Consider the following 21,998-nt stretch of genomic DNA (forward strand, 5'->3'; position numbering starts at 1 on the left):
CCCTTTTACCATTTTCTTTTATTGGAAGCAAGTCGTGTGTGTGATCCTCAGTTCACTACAAAATGAGATTCAACTCTTCCATCATCAGCGACCACACATGGCAAGTTCAGAACTAAGAGGCAAACGAGAATAAAAACTTTATACAGTATAAACCACCCAGTTTTAAAAAATAAAACTGTTAAAAAGAAACTTTGAAAAACGCTGAACCAAACGGAGATTAGCGATGATTTCTGATCTCTGAAACACAAATGGACGTCTCTGTCCTGTCGCTGTGGGCGTGCAGAGCTCACATTGTCTTTGTGTTGTTCAGGGGTGTGTGTGTGTGTGTGTGTGTGTGTGTGTGTGTTTATCGGATCCTCTTCTGCTGCCGCACTCGGTAGATGTCGTGGATGGGAGGTGCGATCGATCCTTTATCTTCCTCCTCGTCTGAGTCGGCGTTAGGCCTCTTCAAGGACTTGTTAGCCACAGCGTGGTTCTCCACAGGTCCGTTTCCTTCGCTGCTCATCTCCGACTGCTTCCCAGTGATCAACTCTACAGCAGCATCAACCGCTGGAGAGAAGCAGAGCGTGAGCATCAACATGTCAATCTGACAAAACCTCTAGAATGGGACAAATAAGCAGCTTTACGCCTCATTACTTTAATGCAAAAAATTTGAAATAAAATGTGTAATAATTCCAAAATATCATATTTAAATATATTATATTAGTATACACAACCTTTCAAAATTGTGAGTTGGCAAGAAATTTTTACAATGTTTTTTAAATCCCTTTTAAATTATTCAAATATTTTTTTGCTTAAAAATATAGTAAAAAAAAAAATATTATACACACACACACACACACATGATCCTTCAGAAATCATTCTCAAATACTGACTTGCTCCTCAAAAAACTATGCTGTTTTATATTTTTGTGGAAACTGACAATTTTTTTTGGATTCTTTGATGAATAGAAAGTTCAACATAACAGCATTTATTCAAAATAGAAATCTTTTTTAACATTGTAAATGTCTTTACTATCACTTTTGATCAAACTAATGCATTCTGGCTGAATAAAAATATATAACTTACCAACTGCAAACTTATAAGTATATCATTTAAATTCTACAATGTTTATTACACATAGTTATATTTATTGAACTGCTGACATCCCTGTATTATAGTAATGAGAACGATTGTGGAGTGAGATTTCAGAGATCATGCGATGATACTCAGTGATACTTACTCTCTGGTAATACACATCTTCTGAGAGACTCCATCAGCTCATCGACCTGCACAAAGGGCCCCTGAAAACACACACACGGTCACACGGTCTTGAACTACGAGAAGTCTTTGTTTAAAAATATCTTTAGGACTCTCTATGTGACAGTCGTGTTCTGGTTTGGACTGAAGCGGTAAAGAGATGAACTGACTGTAAAAGAGCTGGGAGGAGGCAGCAGCTTCATGAGGAAGACAGCAGTGGGAGGGACAGGAAACACTCCTCCAGGAACAGGATGCAGACCAGGAGCTGTCAGGACGACACGTCATCAAACTTAGCACAGCAACCGCTCAAAGTAAAAACGGTTCAACGGAGACTGATCTATTGACATGTAACTGGCAAAATTTTTCTCTCACAATTATGACTTTCTTTCAGAATTGCGACTCGGATTTGTGATACATAAACTGAATACTGAGCAGAAAAGGCCAAATCATGAGATAAACAGTTGAAGTTACCTTTTTTTATTTTTTTAGAAACAAAAAACAGTCGCAAGATGTATATTCAGAATTATAAGATAAAGTCAGAATTCTGGGATGTAAACTCAAAAAATAAATAAATAATTGTGTGATATAAACTTACAAAAAAAAAAAAAAAAATCTAACTTACAATTGCAAGAAACTGTCAGAATTGTGGACTGTAAACCCAGGCAACATTTTTATGACAACCATGTAGTCAAAATTGGGGAAAAAAATGTCTCTTGCATTTTTTAAAAAAAGTTTCATGTAAACAAGACAACATTTTCGAAACGATTTGCATTTACACATATCTGCGGAAACGTCCAAAAGCGCTGTATTAAATGTATGCCAGGCCAGTAGTTGGCGCTGTCACCTTGTTTGTAAACAGTACCTGTAAATTCCCATTTAGGATGTTTACACGGAAACTATAACGGTGCCGTTTTCAAAAACTTCCACTTTGAAACACGTTATCAAAAATATGCGTGTTCAGTCGCCAAAACACAGTTGCCGTGTAAACGAACAGTCAAAACGCATAAAAAGTTTTTAGATGAAAACGTAGTGTAAACGGCCCCCTTCTGAAAAACTCAGAATTCTGGATTTAACATCCCACAATGCCAAGAAAATTGTGAGAATTGAGGATGAAAACTTGGGAATCCCAAGAAAAAAAAAAGCCAGACTTTGAAGAAAAAGTCTAAATTCCGAGGTATAAATTGTGAGAAAAAAAAAAGAGTCAGAATACAAAGTCACATTTACCTTAATTTTACATAATTCTTTTTTTTTTTTTTTTGGTGGAACAAGGTTCTATATGATCTAGAGCAGAGATCCTTGTGTTAAATGTATGTGAGGTGCTGATACTCACGCGCCAGATGACGTGGCTGGAAGGGGATCATCTGACTGGTGTCAGGTTTGGGATACTCAGGTTTGCGGTCAGCCTCGTCCTTCAGTGCAGGGGTAGAAGGAGTGACCACCGCCTCTGGCATCAGTGCTGCGTATTTGGCACGAGACACGTCCTGCCAATCGACACGTTCAAATGATTGAGGATTGTACAATGAATTAGTGATGCATTTAAAGCCCCCATATACTTTGGTATACTCCCTTTGGTACAAACATAAGCACGTCACTGTGATCAGATGCTTGCTGTTTCCTCACCATTGATACTATTGTTGTTTTTACTCCTAAGCAAACAACTGTGCTGTGAGTATATAGGGGCTTTTGCAATTACTGGCAGCAAAAAAAAAAAAAAACAAATTCATGAGTATAATTTGTGAATGATTCTGTTTCCTATTGTACCTTGTAGCCGAGGGCTTTGAGTTCGCAGGGGGAGCAGGGATATAAATCCATGTACTTGTATCTGTCCACCAGCAGAGCCGTCTCCTTTCCCTCGTATTCGTCTTTAAAGGCCATGAAACGCCTTCGCTCCACCTTTATGATACTGGCCAAGTCCCCGATGTTGCTCTCAAAAGACAAGAAGCGTGCCCAGATTTCCCTGTTACACAAAATTCACAGGTTAACAGCAGGAATATTATCTTTTTCACGTTACATTAAATCCTGGGTTAAAGTAACAATGAAACAGATTTGGTGAGAGACGTTCAGTTGTTGGTTGGATGTTGAGAAGTGGGCGTGGCACTCAAAAGCGGCGGCAGATAAATGCGAGTTGCAGGGGTGGAGTTTAAGGGACTAAATGGTTGGAAAAGACCTGTATACATCATCAGAGAGTCTGGCGTTTTCACTGGAAAATCCAGTTAGGATGTTTAGATTAAACACTAAAAGGCCAAGAAATGAAACTTGCACAGATGAATTGTTCACAACGAGATCTATAACATGCATCTAGAAAATAGATTTAATTTCACACTTCTAGTTTAAATAAATTGGTCAATATTTGGCTATTTTAGGATTATCGCCTGCCTGATGCATGATAGATACAGCTTGTATCAGATACAACATTTACCAATGGCTATTATGTAAAATAAATTTATTGTTTGATATTAACTGTATATTTTAAGGAAATAATATTGGCCTACTTGATCTCTAGATATCAGTATTAGCCAATGAAAAATACATATTGGTTGACCAATATGAGTACCGTGTAATTACAAACTGTACGGTGTGAATTACTAACCCAGGGTTAAAGTATGAAGTATGAACAGTGGGTATGTTTACACGGACCACTCCAAATCCAATCCCATTTCAGATACTTAAAGAGGTCATATGGTGTGATTTCAAGTTTTCCTTTCTCTTTGGAGTGTTATGAGCTGTTAATGAATAGATAAGATCCCTAAAGTTGCAGACTAAAGTCTCAAACCCAAAAATATATTTTTTATAAAAGTAAAGATTCGTCCACGCTCTCCTAAAATGCCTCGTTTAAACACGCCCCCACACGTCTACGTCACAATGTGGGAAGATTTGAATAACACCGCCCAAATGTTCACGCAAAGAAAAGGAGTAACTTTATTGCTGCTGCCGTGGCCATTGACGCGCTGTGTTTCATTGTGAAAGCAAAGCTACTTTGTTTGGCTTTCCTAAAAAAAGGCACTAATAGAAATCTGTGTTTGAGTTGTATTTACAACACTGTTCCAGAAAAATGTAACCCAAAATATTCAGATGTGTGCAGCACATTTTATGGAGGACTTTTTCCTGATCCTTGTAGAGAAAACTACAATGCCAACTGTTCTGACGATGCAATGTGTCAAAAGACGGTACAAGTCATTATAATCGGTAATTATGTCCCCACTGGATGCAACAAATGGCTCGTTTGTAATGAGTTTTATTGTTTTTGTCTTGTTGCGCTGGTGATCTGACTGGGACACGGATCACGGTGTGTTAAGGGGTTTAACATTTCCACCACACGCTTGAAGTATTCGGCCAATCACAACGCACTGGATAGCTGACCAATCAGAGCACACCTCACTTTTCAGAACGTTCTTTGTAAGAAATGATGCGTTGGGGCATAGAGGAGAAACAATTTACAGTATGTGGTCAATAATGTGTTTTTTTGACCTTAAACCACAAACACATTTCATTACACCAAATACTCAAAATAATGTTCTTTTTAGCAACATCATATATGACGCCTTTAATGTTCGGTTTATGTGAATCCATAAAGTGATCTGATTCACATATGTATTCGCACATCTTATAGGTTGCAACATTTATGTTAACATAAGTATCAAAGCATTGGGCATCGCAAAGTGTTTTTAATCCAGCTAAGAAAAGTCATGCATTTTTTTTCTATTGCTCCGATTACTTCAGGTTTAATCCATTCCTTCCAATCTGATTCAAATTTAATTTGGATCGAGTTCAGTCAACAGCCATCAGTTAATTTACTAACGTTGCATTGAAACGTAGCCTGTGTGAACATAAATGTTAATGACTGTTGGGTTAAAATGAGTCAAATAGTCAGACAGTTAGCAATGTTTAAGAGCAAATTAAAAGAAACCGAGGGTATATTTGCATAAAATAATCTAAATCCCACTAACCCAGATTTCTCAGGGGAAAGACTGCCGGACGTCAGGACTCTCTCAAACAGGACTCTGGTGTTGTTGTCCTCTGTGATGAAGGGAAGGGCAAACAGTTCAATAAGTCAATCTCATTTTTGAAAACTCATACCTGGCCAGGCTTTTTACTTCTCCTCTTTTTTTGGTAATAGCCTAGCGACAATATAAACACGTCCGATGTTTACTGCTTTGCAAACAGTCTCCTAGCTATCTGCTTTATAAAGGAGATGGATGCTTTGTTTGGTCTGATAAGTGCTCCTGTGTCAGACATCATCATCTGTGTGTGTAAATAAACAGCCATCACAAGGGCAATGATACACTCTCAATCTCTCAACGCTTTGGCTGAAATTGCTTTTCTACAGTATTTCAGCCAATAGGCTGTATGAAATGTGATAGGGCGGTACAGGTGTAATAAATATCACCAATTGTTTGGAAGCAGATTAAAAGGAGACTGTCCGTTCACCAGACGTGTGGATGGAGGGAATCGCATTCTTACCGTTTAAGTGAGAGAGGTAATCAATGTACGCCAAAATGTATTCAGGAATGTCAACGTATTTCTTCAGTCCAAGCTCAAATATCTTAAAGGCCACCGATTTGTCCTGTCAGCAAGGGAAAAGTCTTGATGAGCATAAGAGAACTCTTACGAAAACAATTGAACCCAAAACGTTTGAAGGGTAGTGTATATGTAAGAGATGTGTGGAGTTGATGTTACCTTGCTGCAGTAATATTCCATAAGAGCAGCAGTGACGTACACATGATGCCGTGTGCGAGGGTCCTCTCTGGCCTTCTTAAAGATGGAGCGACCAGACTTGATGCCTTCAGCTCTTCTGGCAAATTTCATGTACTGGATATAGACCTGAACAATTCAACGGGTCAGTCTCTGTTTATTCACAGTCAGAACATTTCGCTTTATGCATATCAGGCATCCCACACAATTTTAAAGGGATAATTCACCCAAAAAGGAACATTTTTATGCTTATCTGCTTACCCCCAGGGCATCCAAAATGTAGGTGACATTGTTTCTTCAGTAGAACACAAATTAAGATTTTTAACACAAACTGTTGCAGTCTGTCAGTCATTTAATGCAAGTAAATGAGAATCACAGCTTTGAGAGTCAAAAAAACAAGAAACTGAACAGTATTTATACAGTTTTTTTACCATATAGGTAAAAACTATATAAATACTGTTCAGTTTCTTGGTCACGTGCTGCAGGGTTTAATTTGGTTTTGTTCGTGTATGTTTTTTTTATTCTCATCACTTGCATTATAAGATTGACAGACTGCAAAGGTTCGAGTTAAAAATCTTTGCTTGTGTTCTACTGAAGAAACAAAGTCACCAACATCTTGGATGCCCTGGGGGTAAGCAGATAAACACCAAATTTACATTTTTGGGTGAACTATCCCTTTCAACAGTGAATTTCCCAGATATCTCCATAACCTCTCCAGTTGAATGTGATAACTGGAGAGGAACTGATAAAAACGATTCAAAATGATTTCTTGAATCTCTCAGGAATCAGACACACTATGGGCTGCGAACAGGTTTTTCTCCTGAAGTTTTAGCAGAACTTCATTATTTGTCCACCACAGGCATTTGTCTCCAAAGACAGCTGGACTCACCAAAGTAGGGTCGATATCTTCTATGGCCAGGAAGCGGTTGTATATACTATGTACTTTATCGTGCTTCATGCGACTCTGTGAAACACAGATCAATAATGTATGAATTAATTACAGGCAACAGGGTTTTTCTTTTACATTTAAACTCCCTAAAAAAACAATCATGACATCCCAATTACGGTTATTATAGTTACCTAAAACTGCAAAAAAAAACATTTTGCTATTTGAAATAATTTGTACCTGGAAATAAATTAAATATCTTACTAGCTGAAATAAAAATTGTCAATTTATTTGTAGGTAAAATTATATATATATATATATATATATATATATATATATATATAAAATAAAAAAAATAAATAAATAAATAAAAAAAAATAATAATAATAATAATAAAAGTAAAACGACAAAGAAAAATGTAAACAAAAAACAATTTACATACTCGAAATAAAATGAAAAACAAATATCAAATTCAAAATATTAATAAAAACTATAACAGTATCTCAGCGATACAAAAATAATTCTGGTCACAACCAGGAGCCGATTTACACATGACATGATGAACTTTTAAATAATTTACATTTTTACATCTTAAAGGTAGGGTAGCAAAACAGCCTATTCAATTGTAATGGAGAAGCAGAATTGAAAAAAAGCTGAAAAATGATCACATAACTAAATAAATTCTGAATCTTTTTGGTGCTAGAAACCTTGTCAAACATAAGAGGACCTCATGGAAGAGCTTAAAATGCAGCAAAAGTGTAGAATGCGGTCTGTTTAGAGGTAAAACAGCTTAATCATCCTTTAATGCAGTTCTAGAGATCTTACCTCTTCATAGTCTGCAAAAGAGAAGTACAGTAGCATGTTCTTCTTGAGCAGAGTTCCTATGGCACGCTCGTAGATGTTAGCGGCCTCATCACTGAACAGCTTGGCATTGTTCATATCCTGAATGAGGAGATCATGAGTGAAATCATGCAACATGCAAACAGACACCAGAGGCACTTGAAACTATTTTAATTTCAAGGACTGGTGGCAAAAAGGTTTATATAAAATGATGTGCACACCAACCCCTTTTTCTGCCAGCAGCTTGCTGGACTGTTCCAGGTACTGTGCAGCTTCGTACCAGACGTCCGGGTGATGGCCGAGCACCAGAAGGCACTGCTCATAGGCGAACATCACTGCAAGTGACATAAAATAATTAGATTCATAGCAAAGCTCAACAGCATGTTTGCAAAATGCAATGGTGCTGTAAACACAAGCCTGAAATAGCAGTTTATTTGTCATTATTATGAATCTTCCTGTAAGTCACCTCTCTTGGTGATGAGGGTCTGATCTTCGGTACGCAGTGGGTTGTTCTTCTCCCACTGGATGTATTTCTTCCACATCTCCACCTGCTGGGCCTCCTGTGGGGAGTTCTGGGGCGGCACCGAGGGGGCGTTCCGGTCCAAACCCTTCATCACCGTCTCATACTCCTGAACGGGACAGAAATCAGCAGAGAAAATCAAGAGAAGACAGACAAGCAGATGTGATTGTGGTCAGATTTATAGTCCATTTTTTGAAACCTAAAAAATGGCCGGGACCAAAAAACAAACTGTGAACCCAATCATATTCTCAGACCTATCAGAAAACCTTATCGATTTATCATAACACACACTTTAACCTGTGCAGAACTCACCTTGGCGACTCTCCTAGCGTTCATGTAGTCTCTGCTCCGGTCTTCAATCATCTTTTTGGCCAAATGCACATTTATGCCCTTTATAATGAAACAAAAGCTATTTATGATATGCTCGAGATGAAGCATGCACATTACAAACCAAATTATCAATAGAAAGTTGAAGAGGACTTTATGGACTCTAATACACCCATTAATCTTCAGTGTCCTCACCTCTTCATACTTGCTGTAGTCCCTCCAGAGCTGCTCGATGTTAATCATGGGGTTGACGCAGCCTCTCTGATACACGCGTCTGACGGCTGTGATGCGCTGGTTCTCTGCGTATGACCCCACGGCCTCTCTAGGGTCGCAAACAGAGAGACTTTAAATGCCTGATGAACTTCTTTCAAATGAGTTTGGAAAATACAAACGGTGTACTTACACTCCCTTCAGGAAATTGATGTAATCCACCCAAATCTGAGAGAAGGAGAAGAGTTTTGAGCTTGCGTTCATGATGCCAAAGAACAAGTACTGTCAAAACACTCACCTGATAGGACATAATCTCCATCCCAATCTTATCCAACGCAAAATCATAAGCCTGTGCCATCTTTTCCCTGCCAAAGAACAGCACATTTTAAGTATTTCAAGTGACTTTCTAATTATGTGTGACAAGAAAACATACAACTCACAATGCCAAGTGAAAGTAGTGTTTAAAGTAGTAGTGATATGACGATCATCAACCAATAATGTGAACTTTGTTTTCTAAATTCGTAAAAGTGACAATGTAAAATATAATTGTGTCTCATTTGCTAATATTCATAGTATTATATACAATAGGTCCAGAAAAAAATGTTTTTATCTTACATTCTTCTAAGCTAAAAACTCTCTACCACTACTTTAAAGCCATGCGTGTCACATACTTATAGCTGGGCAGTTTTCCTTTGGTTTCCCGTACATATGAGAGGTAGCACTTCCACAGGTCAATGTGCAGGACCTTCATTAAGCACCTCTGAAATAACTGAGCAAGAGATCGAACAGTGAGCCAACTCTTCTGACAGACAAGACGCAAAACATACAATTACAGTACTGACTTAATTACTGCAATCCTTTACAAAATATAAAAATTGTACCACTGTACATATTTGAGACTCCAAAACCATGTTGGATGTAAACACAAACACACATCGAAACCAAAATATTCTAGATTACGCTTAAGTTATAATTGTGCTGCAGGTGCTTACGTTGATAATCAGCTGACAAAACCATGCTACTTCAATATAACACTGAATGATTAACATTCATATCTGACCCTGGAACACAAAACTAGTCAGAGGTGTCTGGGGTATATTTGTAGCAACAGCCAAAAATACATCGTATAGGTCAAAATGATAAAATTTTATTTTATGCCAAAAATCATTAGGATATTAAGTAAGGATCATGTTCCATGAAGATATTTTGTAAATTTCCTACTGTAAATATATAAAAACTTCATTTTTGAGCCGTAATTTACATTGCTAAGATTCATTTGGACAACTTTAAAGATGATTTTCTCAATATTTTTATTTTTCTGCACCCTCAGATTCTTGATTTTCAAATAGTTGTATCTTAGACAAATATAAAGCTGCATTATCCAGCTTTCAGAAGATGTATAAATCTCAATTTAGACAAACTGATTGGTTTTGTGGTCCAGGGTCACATATATCATGGCATTTGAATGGTAATATAGGGTAATGCTAAGAATACCTTGTCCTAAAACCATGCTACTTTTTTGATAGTTTTCAGAAACAAAAGGGTCATGAAAGGTAACAGGACTCTAAATTGACCCCGTATGAATCATGTTTTGTTGCTCAAAATGCATTAACAGTGAATTGCTCACTGAACTGAGATCTAAAAAAATAAAACAATATATCCGACCAAGAATCAAATCAGTATGTTTTTCCCCTTGTTTTATAATGTCTGGATGCCTGTTTGCCGGATTCAGCGGAGCAAACAGGATATTTCTAAAGTAGCATTTTAACATCTTGGTGTTTACTCTGCCTGAGCTTTTGAGGACCTAAAGTGGTGATCTAGATGGAGCTCAGCTTTTATGGTCTCACACCTGTGTATGTGTCTGACACAACAATCAGAGTAATATCACACGATCAATAAACTCGACATGTGGCTTCCAAGCCAAAACAAACGCTTACCTTCTCAACCTTGTCAAAGTTTTTAGCCTTTATCTGTGGACACATGTGAAAACCAATATGATTAAAAACGTGGTCTGTAGCAAGACGGATTTGCTTCACACACACATGCACACACAAACACTTTAACGTCAACAATGTGACATTCACACAACTCTACATTACATTGTGTCAGTTATCTCGGTTCATTAACTGCATGTGATGGTCACAAGATTCATCAGAGCTAGGGTTTGAAGAATTACTCATTTCAGGAGCGTGGAGACAGGCCACAAAGCAACAAATGTTGTGATGCGTATTGGGCATTATGTGTAAGTAAAACTACTCATTTTTGGAGTGCATAGTCTTGAAAAAGCATTGCGCCTAAGAGTCCCATCTGAAACTTTTACAATGCTGCTGCTGCTGTTCTGTCGTAGTAAGTAAAAAATAAGTACCATAGAGTTGAAATCATACTGTGGTCATATATGAAATATTATGCTCAAATGATGATGATAACTTAAAATTCAGGTTTATTCAAATTTATTTCAAAATAAATGAATAATTTAATTTCACAGAGGTTACAAATTAACATTTAATCATTTTTGTAGTAACATTTAATCCTCAAATAAATACTTTGCTTTGAATAAAAGCCAACAATAAACAGCAAAAATACTGCAATGCTTGTGTTAATAATGTAAAGAAAAAAAAAAGAAGAGAAAAACCAAGTAAATAATTTCTCACAGCATTTCTCACCAATAAAAATAAACTGCTGGCATGACAAAAAAATATATAAATAATAACTCATTTTGTGAGTGTCAGAACAAATATAATTGACATTTTTCATTAAACTCTTAAGTTCCCCAAAGCTGCACACACACAACTATAATGTTAATACCATGACAGCTACAAAAGGAAGCCGTTTCCGGCATGGATAAAAACTAAATAAAAAGGTGACGGCAACTCAACTCACAATAGACACTTCTCAAGATTTGGAGTTTAAGATTGAAGTTATAAACTAACATCTTGCAATTTTTTTCTTTGAAATAAAAATGAACTTGCAAGTCTGAGAAAAGTCTAAATTGTAAGACAAACTCACAATCATGAGAAAAACTTGAATAATTGTAAAATAAAGTGGCAAATATCTTCTTTAAATTTTGTTTTCGATTGACATAAAAAACAATTGAGATTGAATTTAGAACATTGAGGAAAAAGTCAGAATCCTCAGTTTATATCTCACAATTCTGACTTTTCACAGAAGCACTAAAGGAAAAAAATAGGAACTGCTAAAATAAAAGTCAGAATTGTGAAATAAAGTCAAGAAATAGAAATAAACATGTTTTATAGTGCAAAACGTTTTTAGTCTTCAATCTATTCCAAAACATGTTCTTAAGTTTAATGATGGTCATACAGACAACTAAGTCTACAAAATCTTCATTTATTACCCAGTTAATATGATTATTTATAAGAAATGTTCAATAAAACACAGAAAATCCAGACGCATACAATGGAATGCATGCTTTTAGTACCAAACTGGGCAAGTGATTCTGGTAACGAGCCTAAAACTAAAAGTCCTGAACTTGAACAAGTTACAGTATTCTGATCTAATATAAATGCAAATGCACAAACAACAGCTAAGAGTGAAGATTTTCCAAGCACTCAAATAACTAGTGTTTCAGAAGGACAGAAGCTCTGAAGGATTGTGTAACTATTCTGCTGGGACAGTGTTTTTTTTTTTTTTTTTTTTTTTTTTTTAAATAGTTTACCCAAAAACAACTGCCCAGTATCAAACAAGCCATCAGGGACTGCAGCATTTTTTTACTAATAAAAAAAAAAAGATAAAAGCAGATTTTTTTAGCTGAATGAATCATGTTAATTCTTAATCGTCTGTACAATTGCACTACATTCTAGTCTAGTAATATTAGAACAACATTTTTTTTTTGTACTGAAAACGGGTCAAATTGCAGCATTAGATAATATAGCTGTTGTAATCATTTAAAGGATATCTGACCCAAAGATTTAAATCTTTTAATAATTTACTCACCCTCATGCTGTAAACTGTATGAAGTACTTTCTACTATGGAACATACAGGTGCATATCAAAAACTTTGAATATCATGGAAAAGGTCTTTTTTTTTTTTTGTAATTTAAAAAAGCAACCTTTCTTATATTCTACATTCATTGCACACAAACAGAAATATTTCAAGAGTTTTTTTTTATTTTTATTGATGGTTGTGACTTACAGCTTAGGAAAATTTTTAATTCAATATCTCAAAAAACATTCCATTTTGCTCTAGATTAGTTTGATTAATTTTCAGTATAAATACTGGGATATAGAACATGCAACCACAATTATGGGACTATAGACTACTGACTTGACAGTTGTCTAGAAAACCATCATCGACACCCTCCACAAGAAGGGCAAGACACTAGAAGCTCATTGCTGAATGGGATGGCTGTTCACAGAGTGCTGTATCGAAATATATTCATAGAAAGTTGACTGGAAGAAAAAAGTGTGGTAGGAAAAGGTGCACAAGCAACAGGGATGACCACAGCCTTGGGAAAATTGTCAGTAAAAGCTGATTCAAGAACTTGAGAGAGTTTTTCACAGTGGATTGAAGCTGGAGACAGTGCATCAAGAGTCACCACACTCAGACATCTTCAGGAAAAGGACTACAGCTGTCACATTCCTAGAACCAAACCACTCCTGAACCAAAAAACACGTCAGAAGCATCTCACCTGGGGTAAGGAGAAAAAGAACTGGACTGTTGCACAGTGGTCCACATTCCTCTTTTCAGATGAAAGTAAATTTAGCATTTCCTTTGGAAATCAAGGTCTGGAGGAAGACTGTAGGGCACAGAATCCAAAGTCCAGTGTGAAGTTTCTGAAGTCAGTGATGATTTGGGTGCTTTGACGTCTGCTGGTGTTGGTCCATTGTTGTTGATCAAGTCAATGCAGCTGACTACCAGGAGATGCTGGAGCACATTATGCGTCCATCCACCAGACAAGCTTTATGGAGATGCTGATTTCATTTTGCAGCAGGACTTTCCAAGTGGTTTGTTGACCATGATATTACTGCGCTTGACCTGACCTGAACCTCACAGAGAATCTATGGGGTATTGTGAAGAGGAAGATAAGTAACATCTGACAAATATTCGGAGCTGAAGACCGCCATCAAAACAACCTGGGCTTCAAAAATCCTCAGCAGTGCCACAGGCTGATCGCCTCAATGCAACACTGCACTGAAGCAGTAATTTGTGCAAAAGGAGCCCCAACCACGTATTAAGTGCATAATTAAACCTACTTTTGGAGATCTTGAACATTTCTGTTTAGTAAATCATCTTTTGAGAAGATACAGAATTTTTAATTTCCCTAAGCTATAAATCAAACAAAAAAAAACTCTTGAAATATTTCAGTTTATGTGCAATAAATCTAGAATATAACAAAGTTTTTTTTATTTTTATTAAATTACCAAAAATAAAACCTTTTCCATGATATTCCCATTTCTTGAGATGCGCCTGTAAATGCAGAAGAAAACAATTTAATTCCAGTTTTCACTCCATATAATGGAAGTCAATGGGAATCAAAACTCTGGTACCCATTCACTTTCATTGCACAGACAAAAAAAAACATTTCTCCAAATGTATATTTTGTTCCACAGAGGTTCAGGTTCAGAACGACATGAGTTTGAGCTATTTCAGATCATCTCTATGGCTCTTCTTAAGATTACATGGCATTAATATCACTGAAATCAGCTATGAGAGGTAGCTGGCAGTGTGTCTGTGCTCCAGAGCGGATGGTGACAGCCTGACATACTTCACCAACCACTCAACAGCTCCAAAGGAAAACAAAACTCAGCATAACACTGTGTGAAAAACACTGGTATTGAGGCAGAATGATCACTGCGGCACCGCTGTCTCCATGCCTCGGACAGACACACGCATACACACACACACACACACACACACACACACACACACACTGACACAAAATACTATGCACATTACAATGACAAGCCAAACTTGTTGCAGTGCATTTTATTACAGTAGGGGTAAAAAATTTTTACGTTTTGTCAACCAAGCAGTGAGGAGAAGCTTGAAGAATAATCAAATAGCAATTATTTTCATGATTGGAAATGCTCAATCATACTGCAAGTAATCGGATCCAGATGAGTGCATAAACATTTCAGTTGTTTGTCCACGACTGTTCTAATATCCACATTATTTTTGACATTAAGAGCAGCCTGAAAGCATTTGAATGTCTGAGGCTTTTGTGCCATTCACCTCCAGTTATTCCAGCTGTTATGCTGCTTGATATTGCAAACTGGTTTGTTATTTTAACAATCATAAAAGCATTGGTTTGTATTGCTTTTACTGTTTCCATACTTGTTATTCTTCTAGTTATTCACCTATAGTGGCTAGTGAATCAGAAGTCTTGAACATTCAAAGAAAACCGTCATAAGGTGAATACTATTTCAATTAAATATACTGAATCACATTATAATTTTTCAGACTCAGAAAAAAAAAAAAAAAAATTAGGAAAACCGATAATAATATATGTAAATCGAATTAATTAATTAACCACAGCTCTCCAATTATTTGGACAAATTATCCATGGTGATGCCTTTTTTTGGAGAGAAGATATTGTGGATGTGATTGGAAATACAAAGCTTACTGACCGTTCACGAAGATCAGTCCTAACTGACTTTACAGAACATCCCATAGAAGTTAACGCAAATAAAATGATTCTCCAATCTAAAAATAGATTGGAAATATTTCTTACTTGGTCTTAAATAATGACAATACAATGGATCTTATCTTTCGGATACAGCAAGGATTAAAAACTGTTGAGAGTGCAAATCACAAACACTTCAACTCAAAATAAAATGATTTAAAGTGATTACGAGTGAGTAATTGAACAATGCATTCACAATATTACTGTTGAAATGGATCACTTCAAAAATGACTTCAAGTTAAAAAAACTATTTATTCTGAAGCAAATGTAGGTTCTTTTACTGATATTATACATATTTGTTGGGGAATGAGGCCTGACAGTTTTGGTTGGAAAAGGAAAAACTCATCTGTGTACTTTGTTTCACTACTGTAAATGATTCACCAACATTAACATTTTTCATTTTTTTATAATACTCTGCATAACATTATATTAAGAAAAAAAAAAAGCTTATTTGATAAATGGTGGATGGCAACATTTCCAAAGGTGGGATTGGTCAGTAATGTTTTAGGGCGGGACAACTATAATGATCAATTAAGCAGAGAAGGAAAAATAAATAAATAAATAAAATGTCAAAAAATAAAATAAAATCACCGCACCAACCCTCCACCAAAATGTTTTCTTAGCAACGTTGAATCATTTGTACCGAGAAAAAATATACTGTTTGCCAACTTAAGAGGCAATGAGTCAAGAACCTTAACATAAAACAAAAAGTGACTACGGTAGTTAATGTGAAGTTAGTTGAATGTAGTGTGTGCATCTAATTGTTACTTACCATCATAACACTTAATCTGTCCCTAAACAGCACACTTATATTTATAACGCTTTTTCATATTCCCTAACCGAAAAATCCATGTGGCCAGGTGTTGCATTTTTTGGAGCGAGTGTGCACGTGTAAATCAGGATTAAGCCAAACTAGTTAATGTGTGGCCTAGTGTGCATGCTAGACTACGACTCACATGTATAATATGGGAAGACGGACAAGAGAATAATGGACAAAATCGTAATTAATAAAAAACCACAACAACCTCAAAGAAATGACACAGGAGGCAAGAAATTGACACAAGTAATAAAGGCTAAAGCACTCCAATACCATTAAAATTGTTTTAATGCTGTTGCAGATAAAACATGCAACAATATCACCTCATAAAACTGAAAAGCGTAAGTAAAAGAATGACTTGAGAGGCCCTAAATGATACAAGCTATGGGAGTTTCCTCCCTTGACGCCCTGCGATTATTGCGCATTGTTGTGTGAATATCACATTGTTGATCAAAACGGAGAGAAGCATTGTCATGCACAGATATGGAAAATAATTAAAGTATAACCTCAGCTTCAATGTATAGCTTCCAGAATCTGCCCGAACTGGGAAACTGGGCGACAAGTCGCTCATACGTCTTCTTTGCTTTGTCTATGGGTTGATTCTAAAAGGAGTAAAATTCATTTACATACAGAATCATAAGGTACATCCCGTTTACATGAAACGGCACCCTCCCATTCCCTCCCAAAACACGTTACCCCGGGGTAGAAAGGAATGCAACCCTGTGTCACTAAACCTGTGCTTCACGAATCAGTATGCTCCAAGCGTCCAGGTCATATGGATTTTCTTCCAACTTCTTCTCTGCTTTCTTCACCTTCTCTGGGATGTACTCCGCCGCCTGTTGAATGGAAAACGAAAAAAAGTGTGATATGAGTGCTATGTGCTACAGGTGACACTAGAGAAACGCAAAGACATATCCATAATCTTGAGTCAAATCTCAAAGTCGAGCGTTCTCCACATTAGCCATGAAATGTTGCAAATCTCTCTTAACACATTAAAGTTAAAAAGTTATTTATTTATTATTATTTAGTTAAGTTATTTTAGATTTAGTCTGTGAGCGTTCTGTCCCTCTATTGAAACTGTGCACTGTATACAGTCCATGTCCAGAAAGGTAATAAAAACATCAAAGTAGACCATGTGACAGAGGGTCAGTTAGAATTTGTTGAAGCATTGAAAATACAGAAAATAAAAAATACAGGGTCAGAAAGCTCTCGGACTAAAACTAAAATATCTTAAACTGTGTTCCGAAGATGAACGGAGGTCGCACAGGTTTGTAACGACACGAGGGTGCGTCATTAATGACATATTTTCATTTTAGGGTGAACTAACCCTTTAAATTCACGTATTTGAGCCTCAATTAAAGATATAACACTAATGCCATAAACCTAGTTTGTCTAATATTATATAGATAGATAGATAGATAGATAGATAGATGTATAAACTGTGCAGTACTGAGGACTTAAGGATTGAAAAGCGACCAAACACAGGTTAAAAAATAATTCCTAAAATACCTAAATTTCATTTAAAGCTCCATTGTTCATTTTGGAATGGATCTTGTTATCAGTAAATTCATAACTCGGAGTGTTGTTGTAAACACTGGTGAAAGTAACATACAAACAATGACATCGTGGTGTTACAGTTCATCTCTCACCTGAGGAACCGCATTACATCGACGATCTAACGTTACTTGTATACATCAACTTACATTACCTCAATGATTTCACAAATATACTACATTAATCGAACGCGACTGCAGCGCACGCGCATACACACACATACATAACGTTACATACATGCACAACGTTACATACATACATACATACATACATACATAAACATATATACACACACACACACACACACACACACACACACACACACACACATACACACACATACTCAATCGACAGACGTGTAATAAACCGGTAAACATCTACACAACGGGCCGCTTCAGGATTGATCTCGACAGCTAGGCCGCAAACACATATCATATTCGATCTCAAACACTCCACAGATGTCTTTACTTTACCTGGTCCGATGGAGTTTCGGTGGACATGATGGACTATGAGGGCTATCCGAGTCAACAACCGTCGAATGCTTTACTATCACAAATAAACTAAGCGCAGAAGGTGACTATTGCAGCATTGTTTATTTGTGTGCACTCGCCCCTCGCCGCGCGCTAAAATGGCAGCAGAGTGAACGAGACGTTGCGCCACGCCCACCGGAAATGACTCACTTCAAAATAAAGGCCGCTAGAAAGATAATCGACTGGTAGTTTTTAATAATAATAATAATAATAATAATAACTATAATAATAATAATAATAATAATAATAATAATAATAATAATACAATTCGAAATTTAGTAAATTATTTAAGTATATATATATATATATATATATATATATATATATAATGCACAGTGGTGCAATGTAACGAAGTATTTTTTGGGAGTATCTGTACTTTACACACATTTACTCCACTACATTTCCTTATTAAAATGTATGCTTTTACTCTGATACATTTCCCCGAAGCATATTCGTTACTTACTAGGCCTACAACATAGTCAGAAGTCAGAAAAACAAGAATTATATTATTATTATTATTATTTTTATTATTATTATTGTTATTATTATTTTTATTATTATTATTTATTATTATACTTTTTTTGTTCTGTTCAGCCCCTTTCACACTGCATGTCGGACCTGGCATATTGCCGGAACATTGCTGGGTTGCCTTCTGTGTGAAAGCAAACACGTCCCGGGATTGATTCCGGCACTGAACCCGGGTAACTCAGGTCCACACTCCACACTGGGTGGCGGTAATGCACCTTAAAGCTGAATGCCACCCGCCATAAAACAAAGAAGAAGAAGGAAAGACTGTAGGAAAGCAGGTTTGATGAATCAGTGGTCTGGCGTTTGCAAGTTAAAACACCTTTGCTCATGTGCAAAGAAGTGCACACAACCGCAGATTATTAATTTCCCACTCAAATCGAGGCTGGTGTGTGCGATATACACACACAACATCGTCTGCGATAATATAGTAAGTGTTGTTGTAATGATGTGCAATCTGACTTTATAAAGTAGCTATATTACCAAATTACACACAGAGACTGCACACACGTGATTTATTAGTCTATTAAAGGGGTCATCAGAAGTTGATATGATGAAAAGTCTGTAACAAGTTTTGTTAAAATTTCTCAATGGTAGTATAAAAAACAGTTTTTTTACCTTGTTAAAAACAGCTCTTTTCAGAGCAAGCCATTTTGTAGCATTTTCCTTTAAATGTTAATGAGCTCTGCTGACCCCGCCCCTCTCTTCTGAGCTGTTCACTGAGGGACTGAAGCTGCATTCAAATCATGAAACTTGCTAATTAGGACATTATTAAGAAAGCATTGCCTTAGCGCAAAAGGTCGTGGTTTCAATTCCCAGGGAACACATATACTGGAAAGAAAAAAAAAAAAATATATATATATATATATATATATATATATATATATATATATATATATATATATATATATATATATATATATATATATATATATATATATTAGTGGTGGGCCGTTATCGGCGTTAACGTGCTGCGTTAACGCGAGACATAAATAAATATATAAAAAAATATCGCTGTTAATCTATTCTCAAAATTGGGTTGAGATCTGAGTCTATACTAAGCAAGCTATGATGACTTTCACCTTGATATTTTATATAACTGACTCGCTAAGGCCAGCCTAAAAAGACTCTCAGGACAGTTGACAGGCCACTGCTGCGCATTGTCACGAAAGCTAATCTTTTCCACGTGTTGTCGTCGATTTAAACATTAAAGCATCCAAACACAAGACATGGAAAAGCTGAACAGAGTAGCGCGTTAGGTGCGCACGAGAGAGAGCCGCATATCACGGACAGCGACACTTCACCGAGCTCTCTTCTGCGAAGTTCTCCTCGAAGTCCCTCCTGTACTTGAACGAACAAATACAAATCGCAGTTTGAACAAACAAAAAGATGTGAAAGAACCAAATTCAGTACTCGTGGTGTTCTGGTGTTCAGGGCTCACGCAGAGAAAGTCGTCTCGAGATGCTAAAAATAAGCGTTTTCAAGTGTTTTTATCAAAACTTGAAACATCGAATTTGCTTATTTTTGCTCTAGTGCCGACAAATACATACGAAATATGTCAAAATATCCACCTTGGAAATTATGGTCAAAAAAACTGTCAGTTATTTATTAAGTGAAAGTAAACAGTTGAGGAAAAAAATGGGATGTGTATTATATTGGATGCGTTCATCGTCTCTTAAAGGGACCGAGCCTAATTAGGCCACTAGCTGCTGTAATGTTAATCCAAGAAAATGAAAATGAAAATCACTCACTGCTCTTGACTACTTTGTAGTTTTAACAGTCAAACCAAAAATTATTCAGACACCAGATATATTTTTTGACATATATAGCAAAACTGTAATAAGGTGAGAAATGTTGAAGGTGTCTGAATAAATGTAGGTTTGATTGTATATTTTATTTTTACATTGAAGACTATCCAGTGCTATTTTACATTTAATTATTTAGTTTCTGTACTTCGACACCTACAAACCTGAAAAAAACGTAAACATTGTGTAAATAGCACAAATAAATAAAAATAAACGAACATACAAATTAAACAATTTCAAACAGGGCCCACTGATACAACCTTCACCGGGTCCCCGCTGACCCCAGCTACGGCCTGCTCACGTCTGTTTCACACATAATCAGTCTGCAGTGCGTATGCAGTCCGTGTGCGTTAAGTATGAGGTGCAGCATGGACTCGATGTGCTTTCACACAGGCGGTGTATATGTGAAACAGGCGTAAGGTTGTTTGCACCTTGTGCAATGTGGAATTAGTTTATAGCTTTTTCAAGCAGTTTGTGATGCATTTTGGAAACAGGAGATGTACATTTCTAATGCACCATTTATCTTGATAAACCGCTTCTCAAAGACTTACTGTTTGTCAATTTTATTTGGGTAACACACATATTCTGAGTGCCGTCGGCAGAATTCGAATGAGCCATTTTAATCTAGAATAATCTAGATTAATCTAGATTAATTTCAAGATCACAGTGAGATTAATCTAGATTAAAAAAAAAATCTATGCCCACCTCTAATATATATATATATATATATATATATATATATATATATATATATATATATATATATATATATACATATATATACGTATAAACGTATATATACATATATACGTATATATACATATAACCTGAATGCCTGAATGCACTGTAAGTCGCTTTGGATAAAAGCGTCTGCTAAATGCATTAATGTAAAAGCGATTTGATAAGATTCATTAAAAAAAAACCTTACACTCGCCTTTTCTGTTGGGGAAACTGGGCCTCAAAATATTTGCACAAACATAGACACATATAGGTAGATCAGGGAGGCACTTCCTTCAAAAACAAATGTAATCCACTGTGTCTTCAGCAGCTCAGATGTCAGGAGTAAATGACGACTGCTATGTTCATTATTACATCCAACAACAAAACATCTCATTTGCTTGGGAGACATTCTAGTCAGCATCTTCTCCAGCGGTGAAACAATATCAGACTGATGAGAGTCACTCAGGGGCGGAGCTAAAGTAAGACACCAGTCCAGTACAGCCTGTGCTGAAACACTACTGTCAATCAAACTATAGTGGGAGGGGCCTGTATGTGTGACGTCACAAAGACATGCACCTAAGATCAGCTCGATTTGAGAAAGGGGTAAAGATTTTTGTGAACACTGGGTAGATCTTTATACTGTGATTGTGTATACACGGTGCCAACACACATTTCAGTTCAAACTACTTGTA

The 21,998-nt window shown here is 36.4% G+C and overlaps 1 protein-coding gene across 1 annotated transcript; it reads right to left on the bottom strand.

Moving 5' to 3' along the window:
• Positions 1-18,380, bottom strand: LOC127934368 (cleavage stimulation factor subunit 3-like). Its single transcript, XM_052531702.1, has 21 exons — positions 18,200-18,380; positions 16,907-17,008; positions 16,679-16,774; positions 10,652-10,684; positions 9,386-9,483; positions 9,013-9,079; positions 8,908-8,942; positions 8,700-8,826; positions 8,490-8,567; positions 8,124-8,286; positions 7,883-7,992; positions 7,643-7,759; positions 6,821-6,895; positions 5,917-6,060; positions 5,701-5,803; positions 5,187-5,256; positions 3,001-3,196; positions 2,570-2,720; positions 1,410-1,504; positions 1,223-1,283; positions 1-549 (listed from the first exon to the last, which is right to left on the bottom strand). Exons 1-21 carry the CDS (start codon positions 18,224-18,226, stop codon positions 347-349), a joined length of 2,151 nt encoding a protein of 716 aa, XP_052387662.1. The 5' UTR covers positions 18,227-18,380; the 3' UTR covers positions 1-346.
• Positions 18,381-21,998: the final 3,618 nt, after the last annotated feature.

Source organism: Carassius gibelio, chromosome A18 (genome assembly GCF_023724105.1).
Source record: "Carassius gibelio isolate Cgi1373 ecotype wild population from Czech Republic chromosome A18, carGib1.2-hapl.c, whole genome shotgun sequence".
NCBI lineage: Eukaryota > Metazoa > Chordata > Actinopteri > Cypriniformes > Cyprinidae > Carassius > Carassius gibelio.